General features: G+C 44.5%; 1 protein-coding gene across 1 annotated transcript in view; it reads right to left on the reverse strand.

The window, feature by feature from the left end:
• Window positions 1-12860, reverse strand: part of LOC142566758 (uncharacterized) — a 170737-nt gene that overhangs the window by 32653 nt on the left and 125224 nt on the right. The window contains exons 22-25 of the mRNA XM_075677648.1: window positions 12451-12542; window positions 9537-9969; window positions 4608-4763; window positions 3912-4036 (exon numbers count right to left, since the gene is read on the reverse strand). Of these exons, the coding sequence (XP_075533763.1) occupies window positions 3912-4036; window positions 4608-4763; window positions 9537-9969; window positions 12451-12542 (806 nt within the window). The remainder of the gene's footprint in view (window positions 1-3911; window positions 4037-4607; window positions 4764-9536; window positions 9970-12450; window positions 12543-12860) is intronic.

Raw genomic sequence — 12860 nt, forward strand, 5'->3', positions numbered from 1 at the left:
TAGAACACGGGTTCCCTACTGATACCTTATGTCTAAGTTCCCTACGCTCGGCGCGCAATCTCCACATCAAAGGCTTCTCCATAAGATTCCAATGGGTGCCCTCGCACATAGGTATCATAGGCAACGAGATGGCGGACAGCCTCGCCCATAGAGCGCTGTCTGTGAATCTTTTGAGAAACGTGCCTCAAGAGGACAAGAGACTCTTCAGAGAAGCGGTGTCGTGCCACTTCAGCTCTTTGTGGAGCTCACCTCACAAGCCATGTGTGACCAAGGGTCTCAAAAGAAACCAAGCCACTTTACTGCTCCGCATTCGCACGGGCTCTGCTCGTACCCCTGCGTGGATGTATAAGACTGGCCTGCCGCTGTCTCCATTATGTTCAACTTGTGGTGTGTGCGGTGACAGAACATTACCTTATGTGCTGTACTCTGTATAACGCGGAAAGGAGTGTGTTATTCGGGTCCCTCAAGAAGACAGGAATTCCCCTCATTTCTCTTCAGGACATTGTTTTCCCGCGCGGGAACCAGTTGGATAGGAAGGAGGTTTCTCGCCTTCTTTTAAATTAACTGCAGGACACGGATTTGGCCTCCACATGGTGACCTTAGGAGTGATTATGTGCAGTTGTGAGGTCTGTTTCTGATTTATATGATTTATGTATTTTAAGTGTCGCTACGGTGGAGCAATTGCCGGCAGCTACTGCAAGGCTAATCCCACCAGTAGCCTACAACCACTCAACTCGACAACTCAACTCAACTGTATGCGTTTGATGTTACACTGACGAACATAAGGAACAAGACGCGGACGTACGTTGCGTAAGTTGCAGACACGAAGCGCAATACAATCATGAACGTCCGCCAACTGGCACCGTTCATTGCTTTACTAAATGTATATAGTAGGCCCACACATTCTGGCAACTACCTCAGCTTTGCCTCGATTTATTCCAAGGGGCACAAACCCTCTGTGGCGGCTTCTTTGTTCAGGAGAGTGTCCCGTCTTTCCTCAGACGCGTCCGCACTGACGGCGGGATTTCAAAAAAGCAAACAAAAAATTATGCATATTCCACGCACTGTGGGAATCGATGTAAGCGAAGCCTTCCGTGCTGGATACTTTGATTGACGATAATGAGCGGTGATTTTGACGGCCAAAGCTTAATTTCTTCAGCGTTTAGGCTAACACGAGAGTAGTATGTTGATGTTATACGTTACCTTGCGTGTGTCACTGCTGTTTGTCTGCGTAGTACACAGAACACAGAGGGAGAGGTGTTTGCTTGAGGCGTTGTTGCGCACCATGTTTCATAAGCTCTGAGATTGTTGAGCATTGCCATTGCCTCACATGGCGCATCCCACCATGGCAGAAGTATTAAACTTGAATTGGATTATGCCAAAATCGCACTTCGATTATGAGTCAAGCCGTAGTTGTGGACTCCGGATTAATTTTGACACTGTGATGTTCTTTAATGTGTCCCTAAATCTAATTGCACGGGCATTTTCTATTTCACCCCCGTTTAAAGGCGGCTGCCGTGATTGGGATCAAATCCACGACCTCTAGCAATGCCATAGCCGCTAAGCTAATGCGGCGGCCACAGAAGTGTTGATTCGACGGTCGGCCGCTTCCGTAGTGTTTCCTGTACCCTGCGGAGCACTTTAATCAATGCGGCTCTGCTTCTGCATGCCCTGCGTAATTTGCCTCCTTGACATATTTGCATGGTGCTTATTTTTCAGAAATGGCAGCAATGTACTGTACCGTACCTTGAACTTAAGCTTATCCTGGTTCCCCGCAACCGCTGTCGTACAGTAGTGGAGTTTCCTTGCCTTCTCACCTGACCTCCCCCCTCTCTTATATTGGAACTGCCTCTTCTCCCTCTCCTTCTTCTCCTCTCTACAGTTCTATATGCGTCCCTTCTACCATGGCACGTTAGTAGAAAGGGAAGCACTGCAGTTTCTTCAATGCTTCTGAGGGGAGTCACAGATAATGACAGCTGTAAAGCGGCTAATGGGGCAACAGCCAGGGAGCTCCAGAGGGTACTGTGCACATTCAACGTCGTGGGGTGAAAACGAGTTTCTCTCGTCGCCTTTTCTCTCGTACTCGCGCTGTCATCTATATACACTCTCTGAACCACCCTCCGACGCGCTGTGCGCGACAGCAGCAGCAGCTGCAGCAGCCGCAACAGCAGTGGGAAAGTCGAATGAAGAGGCAAAGAATTCTTCGCTTTAAAAATGATCTCGCAAGTAATGGCTACCCTCGCCAACTTCTACGTTAGCAGGAACGCCGCTCCACAGAGCCTCCCAGAACCAAACTGACTCATCGTTTGGAAAATGCACCCATTCCCTATGTTCCCGACCTAAGGGAAACCCTGGCAAAGACTTTTCAAGAATCATGACATACAAGTCGCACACATGCCATCATACAAATTGCGAAGCCAGCTCGTACGCGTGAAAGACCCATTTGAACGTGAACGTCACCCTGGAGTGATATATACAATAGCTTGTCAAGACTGCCGCGCATCTTACATCGGATAAACAGGCAACTTCAGACGACAGCAGCACGAAAATGATGTAGCTAAGGGACACACCACCGCCAACGCGCTAGCTGAACATCACCTTAACACGGGTCAGAACATTGACTGGAATTCTGCGACTGTCATCAACACGGAAAGCTCACTATCATCCCGCCTTCTTTTGAATCATTAAACCAGTCGACGCCTCTCACATTAAAGCGGACAGTTGGAAATCTACCAGAGCTATACACCAGATCGCTGCGCTACCTAATATGTATATAAGGCACGGCCCAACGGGTCTCGCTTTTATGTGAACAAAATAACCGTAGGGGACTCGAAACGTCATAAACTCCGTTTTTTTTTTCAAACTTTGGCGAGTGTTTGCTGTCAAGAAGAAAACTAGCATAGTCAGTACTGTCACCGAGTCGTCAAGTAGAGGTCCACTGGCACAAACTAGCGGTCGCATATATGGTGCATGGGTTGGGCAAAACAGTTTCTCTCTCTATTGAGAAATTTACAGCACAACTAGCGCCATGGTCACTCTCCCGTTCTATATATTATGCAGGCACCGCGACGCAACCAGAACTATAAGAAGAACGAACAACATATATCTACATGGCTTATACAAAGCGGGCGCTGGCTCCTCTAATTCAACGCCTCGCATCTTGCATTGCGTCGTTGCGCTTTTTTATTAGCATGGCAGTAAACGTATAGCCCTGCATGTACTTGCAAGTCAGGTTACATAGAATAGTTCGCCGACGGTGGTACTATGAGCACTCAAGCCTGCTACTTGACTTATGCATGCCCTCTTTGCATGACACGGAGACTCACGCTTAACAAACTTCACAAAAACCGTGCGCGAGCTCATTGACTGTTCTGGGTTACTAGCATCGTTGCAGTTTCGGGTTCCGTCATTCAAAACCAGCAGGTTCCCTCTATCTTGCCTCATCTCACAGCTGCAGCAACTCTACAATACCAGTTCATCTGACATCGATATATTCAATGGAGTGCGTCTGTACAGCTTGGCACACCATACTTTCAGCGGTTCAATTTTTTGATGTCCTTAGACAAATTAATGCTCTGTACCTTTAATTTATTATGTTTATGCTGGTAATGCAATAGAGTATTATATCAAAGGTGCTTCAGATGCTGGCCAACACTGAAATAAAGAATAGTGTCTATCTACTCTGCAAATACAATTAATTCCGAAGTAACTTGAAGACAAGCGTGTTTTTGTTTTTTGTTTCTTATTACAGGCGTATAACCACAAATGTACTACTTCGTTTATAACTGCAGTTCAACCTGAGAAGGACGTAATAGCCGACGAAAAAGCATAAATGCAGGTGGCACCTCATAACCTCCAGCATTCAACGTTAAGGCACACATCACCAACAATTTTTAGAGTTTGCTACTTACTTGAAAAAAATGTATGTGAGAACCACCATGAACAGGCCTAAGCCTGACACGGCTACTCCGATTAAGGTCAGGTAGCTGAGAATAGCATCGTGCACATTTCTTCCGCTCCGGCTTTTGTCGTATTTCTGCAAACATGTAGTAATTATCAGCAGTGATCCTGATAAAAATAAACTGCACATGTAACAGAACAATACATTTTTGGCAGACTTTGGCAGAGACAAAATAATAAAGCACGTTTTTGAGAAGCCGGTTGATAGTTCAATAGGTCAAGAGAGCTCCGCTGCTCATTGATTGAATATTATTGGAAACATAACTTTTTACTTCAAATCAATATTCGCAGCACCTACATAGGCACTAATAGGGTGCATTTATTTTCGATAGAGTCATTAGTTATAGTCGCTGCATTATGCTGTGATAACCACGTTTTGTTATCCAGGTATCAAAACAATTCCATTTTTGCATTAGGCACTGATTTTGGGACATATGCCTTTATTTGAATACGTCGATGTGGGGAGGCAGTGAATTGTTCGAAGTTTCATAAAGCTCTGTAGATGTAGAATTATATTAATTGCGCTGTGAATTCATGTCCCTGATTCAGGTATTTTCGCAAAAAAGTTCAGCTGCTGTTGTGAAGATATAAAGTAGATACTAACTGTACTGAAAAAGCACGACCACGACATTGTGGTTGGTACTCACAAATAGCACGGCGAAGCTAGTCAAGTGTGTGCAGTTGCACTGGTGGTATCCGTGCGCGTTCCCAAGGTACTCGCATCCGTCGCCAGACCACGAACCAAATCGGTCGTTTTCGTTCACATCCCAGAATACGCATTCAATTTCATCGGGAACGATGTCCTGGAAAACAGAAATCCAAGAGTTATGTTTAGATAAACCTTGACTCTCTGGGGGTAATCGTGCAGAATAAAACACGTCTTATATAAAAAAATAGAACGTGCGAAGGGGTTTTCTAAAAACTATATTAAGGCTGAGACGTGAGGCTTTGATTCATTTAACTCAATCATCGCCGGCAGCTTCTGTCAAGTGCAAGGATTCCAATGTGGTTGGACGAACCGGAGTGTCCAGTCAGCAGCATAATGTGTGTATGTGCACGCACTGTCATGGAACTCAACGCGATTTATGTAGCCGAGCACCCGAAACTGCGCAAACGGCTAGACCGCGTGTCCATCTCCCAATAATGTTTCAGAACATGCATGATATCCCACATATATGCTCACTACAGCCGAGCACTACTACCCACTGAATACCTCTTCGGTTCACGCAAGTATGCACATTACGCCATTAACTATACGAATTTGGTACGTTTTTTGATGTAGGAGGGCTGGTTTACCACTGAAAGTAGTCGCTCGCACAAATAACCATGGCGTAGTCATTGTAACGTTCGATTTTAATTTCTTGCCTTAACCCTTTGCGACACGGCGTGTACAATTGTACACGCGATTTTCACGAGCTTTTTTGCGAGCTTCTATCGTCGTCATCAACACTTGGGCCATTGGAGCCGCATTCGAATTTACCGCTCTACCGGACGGTGCTGCCATCTCGTGATTGCCGCGCCAAATGCATTACCAAAACAAGAAAACAAGATGGACGCCTCGACGTTCTACGGCGCGTCAAGTAGGTGCTCTTGGCTTTATCTTTTCTGCCTATTTAAAACGTTGATTAAGCTGGAACTAAAGCTGTGGACCTGATAACTAAGTGCTATAGATAAGAATAATACGGAATTATTTTTTATTGTACTACTGGTTAGGAAACGGTGGTCATGTTTACGATGGCGTGTCTATTTGTACACAACGTGTCACAAATGCACCGTTTAGGCGGCCGCCGGTTCATCCTGCTGTAACTGCGGCGAATGTCGCTTTTCTGCTTTACTGAGCCTTTTTTTCCTTTTATAGGCATCCAGACTCATGCGAGAACAAGACGCAAGACTCCGAACTCGTCAGTAGACCAGCTTTTTGACGCCATCATGAATGGAGATGTGTCAGACGCCGATCTTTCTGACGATGAAGTCGCCGATGTACAGGCAGCTCAAGCGGTAAGTGGCAAATAGCGAAATTTCTTGTTAGCAGTTGCATCATTTTGCCTTTACGTTTGCAGGTAACTGCATCGAATGAGGAGCATGACCCTAAAATGCATCCTGCAGACGACGAGGGTGATCTCAGTGACAGTGATGAGATGCCTGCGAAAAAAGTGAAGCATGTCAAGTGGCTCTCCAAACCTTTCGATCCAGTGGACACGCGCTGCACCTACCACCCGCTTGGCGGATCAACGCCAGAAGAACCGCTAAAGTATTTAATGAAGTATTTCACCGATGAAGTGTTCGAGGACTTCACGAAGTACACAAATATTTATGCCTTGCAGAACACAGGAAACGAACTTTCGTGCTCCGTGCAAGAGATGAAAGTGTTTTTTGGAATTCTCATTTACATGGGTGTCCTGAAATTCCCACGTGTCCGCATGTATTGGCAAAGCGGTACCCGAATTTCTGCAATTGCAGATGCAATGGCGGTAAACAGATTTTTTAAATTGCGAAGCGCATTGCACATAACTGACCAGAATGAGCCAAGGGATGCATCCAGTGTGGACAAGTTCTGGAAGGTGAGGCCGCTCCTCGATGTCATTAGGTCCCGGTGCCTTCAGCTTGAAGAGCTTGAACATAACTGCATTGATGAGCAGATGGTGGCATTTACAGGAAGGGTCCCAGCAAAACAGGTGGTGAAAAGTAAGCCAAACCCTGTTGGTGTGAAGATCTTTGTGCGATGCAGCACCGATGGTCTGGCGCATGATTTTGAACTCTATCAGGGCAAAGGCACAGGAGTAGACCGGGAGTTCTCCTACCTTGGTCTAGGGGGCTGTGTGGTAATGAGACTTGTGGAGTCATTCCCACAGCACCGCAACCTGAAATTGTTCTTTGACAATTACTTCACGTCCGTGCTGCTTCTGAGGGAGCTAAAAGGTATTGGAATCCTTGCCACGGGTACGATCAGGTGCAACAGGCTGCTGGGTTGTAAGCTGAAGGGCGAAAAAGAAATGCGAAAGGAGGAGCGTGGGAGCACCGATGTCAAGGTGACAGAGGAAGGAGACGTTGCCCTTGTGCGATGGAAGGACAACAATCTGGTCACGGTGGCCTCAACACAGGTTTCCACTGGTGAAGCTAGGGCTGTGAGCAGGTGGAGCTCCTCGAAAAAGGAGCGCATCGAGGTAGAATGCCCACAGGCTATACTAGAGTATAATCGCCACATGGGTGGGGTTGATAAGTTGGATTTTATCATGTCGCTCTATCACATCAGAGCAAAGACAAAAAAATGGCCTGTAAGGGTAATTTCACACCTCACCTCATTTGCGCTTGCAAACTCATGGTTGCAGTATTTAAGAGATGCTTCTGCTGAAGGCCTTGTCCGAAAGAACACGATGGACATGCTACAGTTTCAAACCGATACTGCCATGAGCCTGCTTGTTTCCGAGAAACCTTTGGAGAAGAAGCGAGGGCGACCAAGTGCGGAAAGCTTACAGAGGGTATCAAAAGCACCTCATAATAGTGGACCCCTCCTTACAAACACTGTTCGTTTGGATGGTAAAGCGCACTGGCCTCAGCACGTGGATGCACGATTCCCACAGCGTTGCCGGAAGCCTGGATGCAATTCCAAATCACGAGTTCGGTGCAGGAAGTGCGAAGTGTTCTTGTGCCTGTCCGCCACTAATGACTGTTTTTATGAATATCACACCAAGTAAGCAAGAAGGCTGATCAGCTGATGACCAAAGAGGAATTTTTTATCGCTCTACCTGCAATATTTTCATGCAATAAAGCCTTCGGTTGACTTTTGCTGACTTAGTTGTATTGAGTCACAGTGTGTACATATGAGGACGCGACCTAATTTATTAAGTACCTAAGGTACCGGCTTGTTTATGGTTTTTTACTGAAATATTGTTCATCAAGAGTGCACACAGGCAGTTTCAAAATTTTCTGATGACTATATCCTAATGCGTGTCGCAAAGGGTTAAGGTCGTGCCGGGTCTCAAAAGTGCTGCGACAAATACGGTCGGCCCATTTCCTAGTCCGTAACTGTACGATTCGTAGTAAGATAAGTACTTAAGTTGTTGCAGATATTAACCTTCAAAAGTTGACGTTTTCCGCTTATACAAGGGTGATAGCGCAGTGGGCCTGTTAGGAAGGGAACTTTTTACCTCTAGAAAACCCGCTATTCTCAATTACAAAATTCCTCTCTTGCATTCCTTTCCTTAGAGCCGAGATTTCATCGGCAATTTGATGACGGCATTGCACAGTTCATAGACACATTTTCTTTTTTTCTCAGCACTGAACTTCCGTTGTAAAAAGAAATAACAGTTGGTCTGCACATCTGAAACGCCACTTATTGGCACCTTGTTTTGGAAGGTTCTAATGAAGCAATAGACCAAGCAAAGTGTAGTTTCCGCTCACAGAAAGAAAGAAAACACATGTATAAATACTATTAGCGCTTCTGAATACTACAGGTTTAGTTCTCGTGATGATCCAAGAGCGTGAGAAATACCGGACAGATTGCAATTGCTCGTCTGGACACCGCAGAGAAAACCGGTCCTAAAACTTTCGTAGCGAATAGCCAGCGACCCACTGCAAAATTGAAAAATACCATCAAGACAATATTGCCATTATATATATGCCAGATGATTCCCTAGTGTTGTCCAGTACGAAAAGATAACCGGAGAACGATGACAAGGAAGCAAAGCATTTCTTGGTGCCTAAGCGAAGAAATCAGCACTTTTTTTAGAAACAGCTTTCTAGTTTAGGGAATGCTCTTTTGGTATACCAAAGGAGTATATTGGCAGAATTTCACGGATTCGTGCATCCATGGATGACAGAATGCTAGAGTTTAAAGATATTTCTTGAACTACGGGCGCACAAGTGAACAATCAAGAAGCTTCAGATTCGACCTGCGGGGAAAAATACAAGTGCCTGCAATGTCAAAAACAAAAAAAAGGCTTAGTATTAAAACATGACGGCTACAGTAGCAGCACACTAACTGTTTAGAAGTGTTTTTTGCACTGGAAATGGTAAGCTTTCTAGCCTGGTTCCAATGTCTTGGTCTCGCGGTCTCATGAATTCTCAAGAAGGGCATCAGTGGAAAACAGCAGTGATTTTTCACCTCGAAAGAAGAACGTTCCATAGTATTTCGGGACGCATATGCGACACAAATATCTGCTGAGTGATTTGACGCTTTTCTCTCACATCGAAGCCGAACTGGTCATTATAGAATTATCGTCTCAGGCTAGATCTCTCACTACTGTGGAAAGGCAAGGTCTCTCATTGATAACATGCAGAATACTATTAGTAGAATATGAGCTTTGCGGGAGACGTTCTTTTTTTCATTTTGTCAGTTTGAACATTTTGCGCTTTCTTTTCAAACTGAGGCTACACCAAAGCATGAGTTGTTTTCTATTTGTTCTAAGGCGGTCTTTAAGTATATTGTCACCGTTGATCTTTATCTATATCGCACTTATGTGTATCCCGAGAGCCCATATATAATGACCAACGCACGCCCACCGCCGACCCATCTACGCCAGAAAATATAGTCCGCCATGATAATGCAGAAAGGGTAGCACTAGAAGAACACTTACACAAGCCTGCCGAAAGTAGAAGCTGAATCTGGCATCGTTGCTGGTCGAATGTGCCGCACCGTCGTCCGTGTCGTATTTGACCTGCAGTACGGAGGTGCACACTTCGTATGCTGCAGCCGCGTTTCCGTCGTTTCCGTCGACCTCAGATTCGTTGTCCCTTGGAGCCATCTCCTGGAACAGCGCGCTGTCCTGCATCAAGGCAATGGCGAGGCGCGGCATGGACGCGTTGGCTTCGGAGAGCATGAAAGCCACGTCGGTGCCCCTGGTCAGGTTTTCCGGGTCGTTGAAGTTGTACTTCGAATTGTCTCGCAGGTGAATGGCGATGCCTCGAGCAGCTTCTGCGCTATCCACCTTGCCCAGTGCCACGGAACCACTGATGACAACGGTGACCGAGGAGAGCCCTGCAGAGGCATCCTCTATGGCTGCGAGGATTCTGCGATAAGCGAGCGATGGGCGAGAAGGACCCGATCAGGACGTTATCTGCTCTTTTTGACTGAGGAAGCAAGCCTATGGTAATAGTGCACTTGAATTTTATGATCCAGAAGAAACACTTCAAGCAGTTTATACCTTTTTAAAGACGTCAATACTTCTTGGTATGTGCTCCGCAAATCAAAGGCGTAATCGCTTGTGTCAAGTCGTGCAAATGTCAGGCTTCACACGTGTGTGAACGATGTTCCACGCATGATGCAGGAGCATTTACGGGGCCATTATGAAACTTGCGCATTGTAGTTCGTTGAACGTAAGGTCGGCACAATTTCTTTCCCGAGAAGGGTTCTGAGAAAAATAATTTATTTTAATTTCTAGCCGTTCAGCGTCGTGTTATTTAATCATTTTGAAATTTATTTTTCGTGTATTGTTATCTTAAGGCGTTCACAAAATAATGAAAACTGGAATGCACATCGAGCACAAACATATGGTTGAAGCTTAAATCGACAATTTATCAAAACGATCAGATGGAGGGCATCTCCTCCAATTTTCAATAGAGCGAAAAGATAAATGCACATAATACAAACACCTGATGCCGTTTGTTTCATTTGAGGTGTATTCTCCCTGCTTACAGCTTTAAATAGCTCTTTTGCTCCTACCCCAGGCAAAGTTCTACTAAAAACCGGATATTCATATCTGAATAACACCGCTGCCTTCTCCTTTTTTTCGCTGTACTAAAACCTTATTGCTAATTTGGAGGAAATTTTTCGCGACAAAGAAATTGCAAGTTAGAAAATGCAACGAGAAAATGAGGGGCAAGTCATCAAACAACCTTCCTATGCTGCCTTATTCTTTCTCACAAATTAATTTATCTCGGTTTCACGGAGTGTTATTCATATCTGAGAGATATGGATGATTTTTTAATCTGCGCAATGCGGCTTCTTTGCCCTATTTTTACATTTCACTTAAGTATGAGACTGAAAATGTTGACCTCATGAGCTACATGTATTCATTCAAACACATGTACAACGCATAAATAGTCTCCTTGAACAGACGCTAAAGTTTTATTAACAGTGGTTGCATTAATATAAACAAGAATGATTTAGTGATTCATCAGAGCATATTTTTCGTTTAAGCCCCAAGTTTCTGCAATAATGAAAATTAGACGACAAATATCTTGTGTGTCTGCGGCAGCACGAAACCGTGAAATAATGGCATGGCAGCTGTTGAAATTATTCTCTATCATCCGCAGCATGGCGCATGCCTCCTTCATTGTTCTTTCAAATTTCAGATATGCCTTTGTCTATGTGTGGGTGTTGTTTTGTCTGTCTGTTTGTGTGTGCCATATCTGACAGATATGGACGATATGACGTTCGTTCGTTCGTGCGTGTGTGTTTGAGAGAGCGAGACAGAGCGCATGTGCCTCACATTTGAAACGCACATATGCCCCCGTTAGGCAGGACCAAAACCGATTAGTGGAACTGTCAAGGTGTCGAAATTAGAGTTAGCCTCGACCTAAAGCTTCCTCTCAACAAAGAGTTTCGCTTTATAGCTGAGTAAAGACTGTGATATACCGGAAGGCGTACTATTAGGTTATTTACTCGTTTCGCGCGATGACTTAAATCTTATAATGAAGTCCAAAGACACATCTTGTTATTTATTTATTTTAGTTGGAAGACATTGAAATAAATAGCTTTAAGTATTAGTACAACTCGACATATCTGGTAGATTACCTGAAGTCGACATTACTTGCACCCAAGCCGTAATGTTGAGCGAAATTGATAAGGAACTTTCACTAATCAATATTTCTCTTTATTCACTTTAAGACACATGTTAAATTTGCGAAATTGAAGCCTACTAGGAGTTAAGTTACTTACACTTAGCAAAAATCTAAGGGATAGCCCCCCCATCTCAAAATGTGCTTCCCAAAATTCTGTTATATATGACATAGGCTGGCGTTTCACTTAAAAGTTTGCGAAAAGCCTCGCTCCAGAAGTTCAGGGCGATATTACCTGCGAAGCCAATGCATTTTTAGCAGATTTTGATGAAGGCTATCTCGACACAGCGGCAGTTTCACAATTTTTGTTTAGTACAATTGACTTCAGTATTACGCGGTTTCATTTCTGCAGCGTGGCATAGGCCCTAATGTGAACGGAAAGTCCATTACATTATGTTTGCTTTCGAAACATGAACATTGTTTCAACACGCTTGTATTGCCTTCCTGTTCTACAAATTCACCTAAAAAACGGAACAAGTTTTAAGATTGGCAATTTTTTAACAATCTGTTTGAACTAAACAAACAGAACCACGTGGTATAAGTGCAAATTCATGCATCTCCGATCACCTTTACGTGGTCACGAACAGTTTGAGTTAGGCTTGGGCCGTTTTGTATGGACAATCAAGATTCGCATGCCAGCAGATCAGTGAACATCCGCGCAACCATTTCATGAACCAGTTTCCTTCACGGCATGCTGCTGGCGCCCCGTACCTGTTTGTGGAGTTGCCAGAACGAGACTGCTGAAGTGCCTGGCTGTCAGCCTTCAATACGTGGCTGATTGTTGATGCAATCTCCGTTGCTGTCTGAAAAATAAAGTAGACCCAGGGTAGTAATACACCTCTAGAAAAAAAAAACGACGGATGTAATTTTGAGTGCCAAGAAATGGAGTTTGCCTTGTAAGCCACATTTTTTAATTTCAAACATTAGGACGTCTCGCTTAAAATACTCGTTTTCAAGTACTTCGCTAAAAGGACGGCTCAGCTGTTAGAGCATGCGGTGATCTGAGAAAACAACGCAAAAAGATCCCTACTTGAAGTAAATCGAACGTAACAATGTTGCCTGCTGTTAATCCAAAACAACGTAAAACACGTACGCTTTCACGCGCAATAGAAAGCTAACGA

This window comes from Dermacentor variabilis, unplaced genomic scaffold (assembly GCF_050947875.1).
Source record: "Dermacentor variabilis isolate Ectoservices unplaced genomic scaffold, ASM5094787v1 scaffold_13, whole genome shotgun sequence".
NCBI lineage: Eukaryota > Metazoa > Arthropoda > Arachnida > Ixodida > Ixodidae > Dermacentor > Dermacentor variabilis.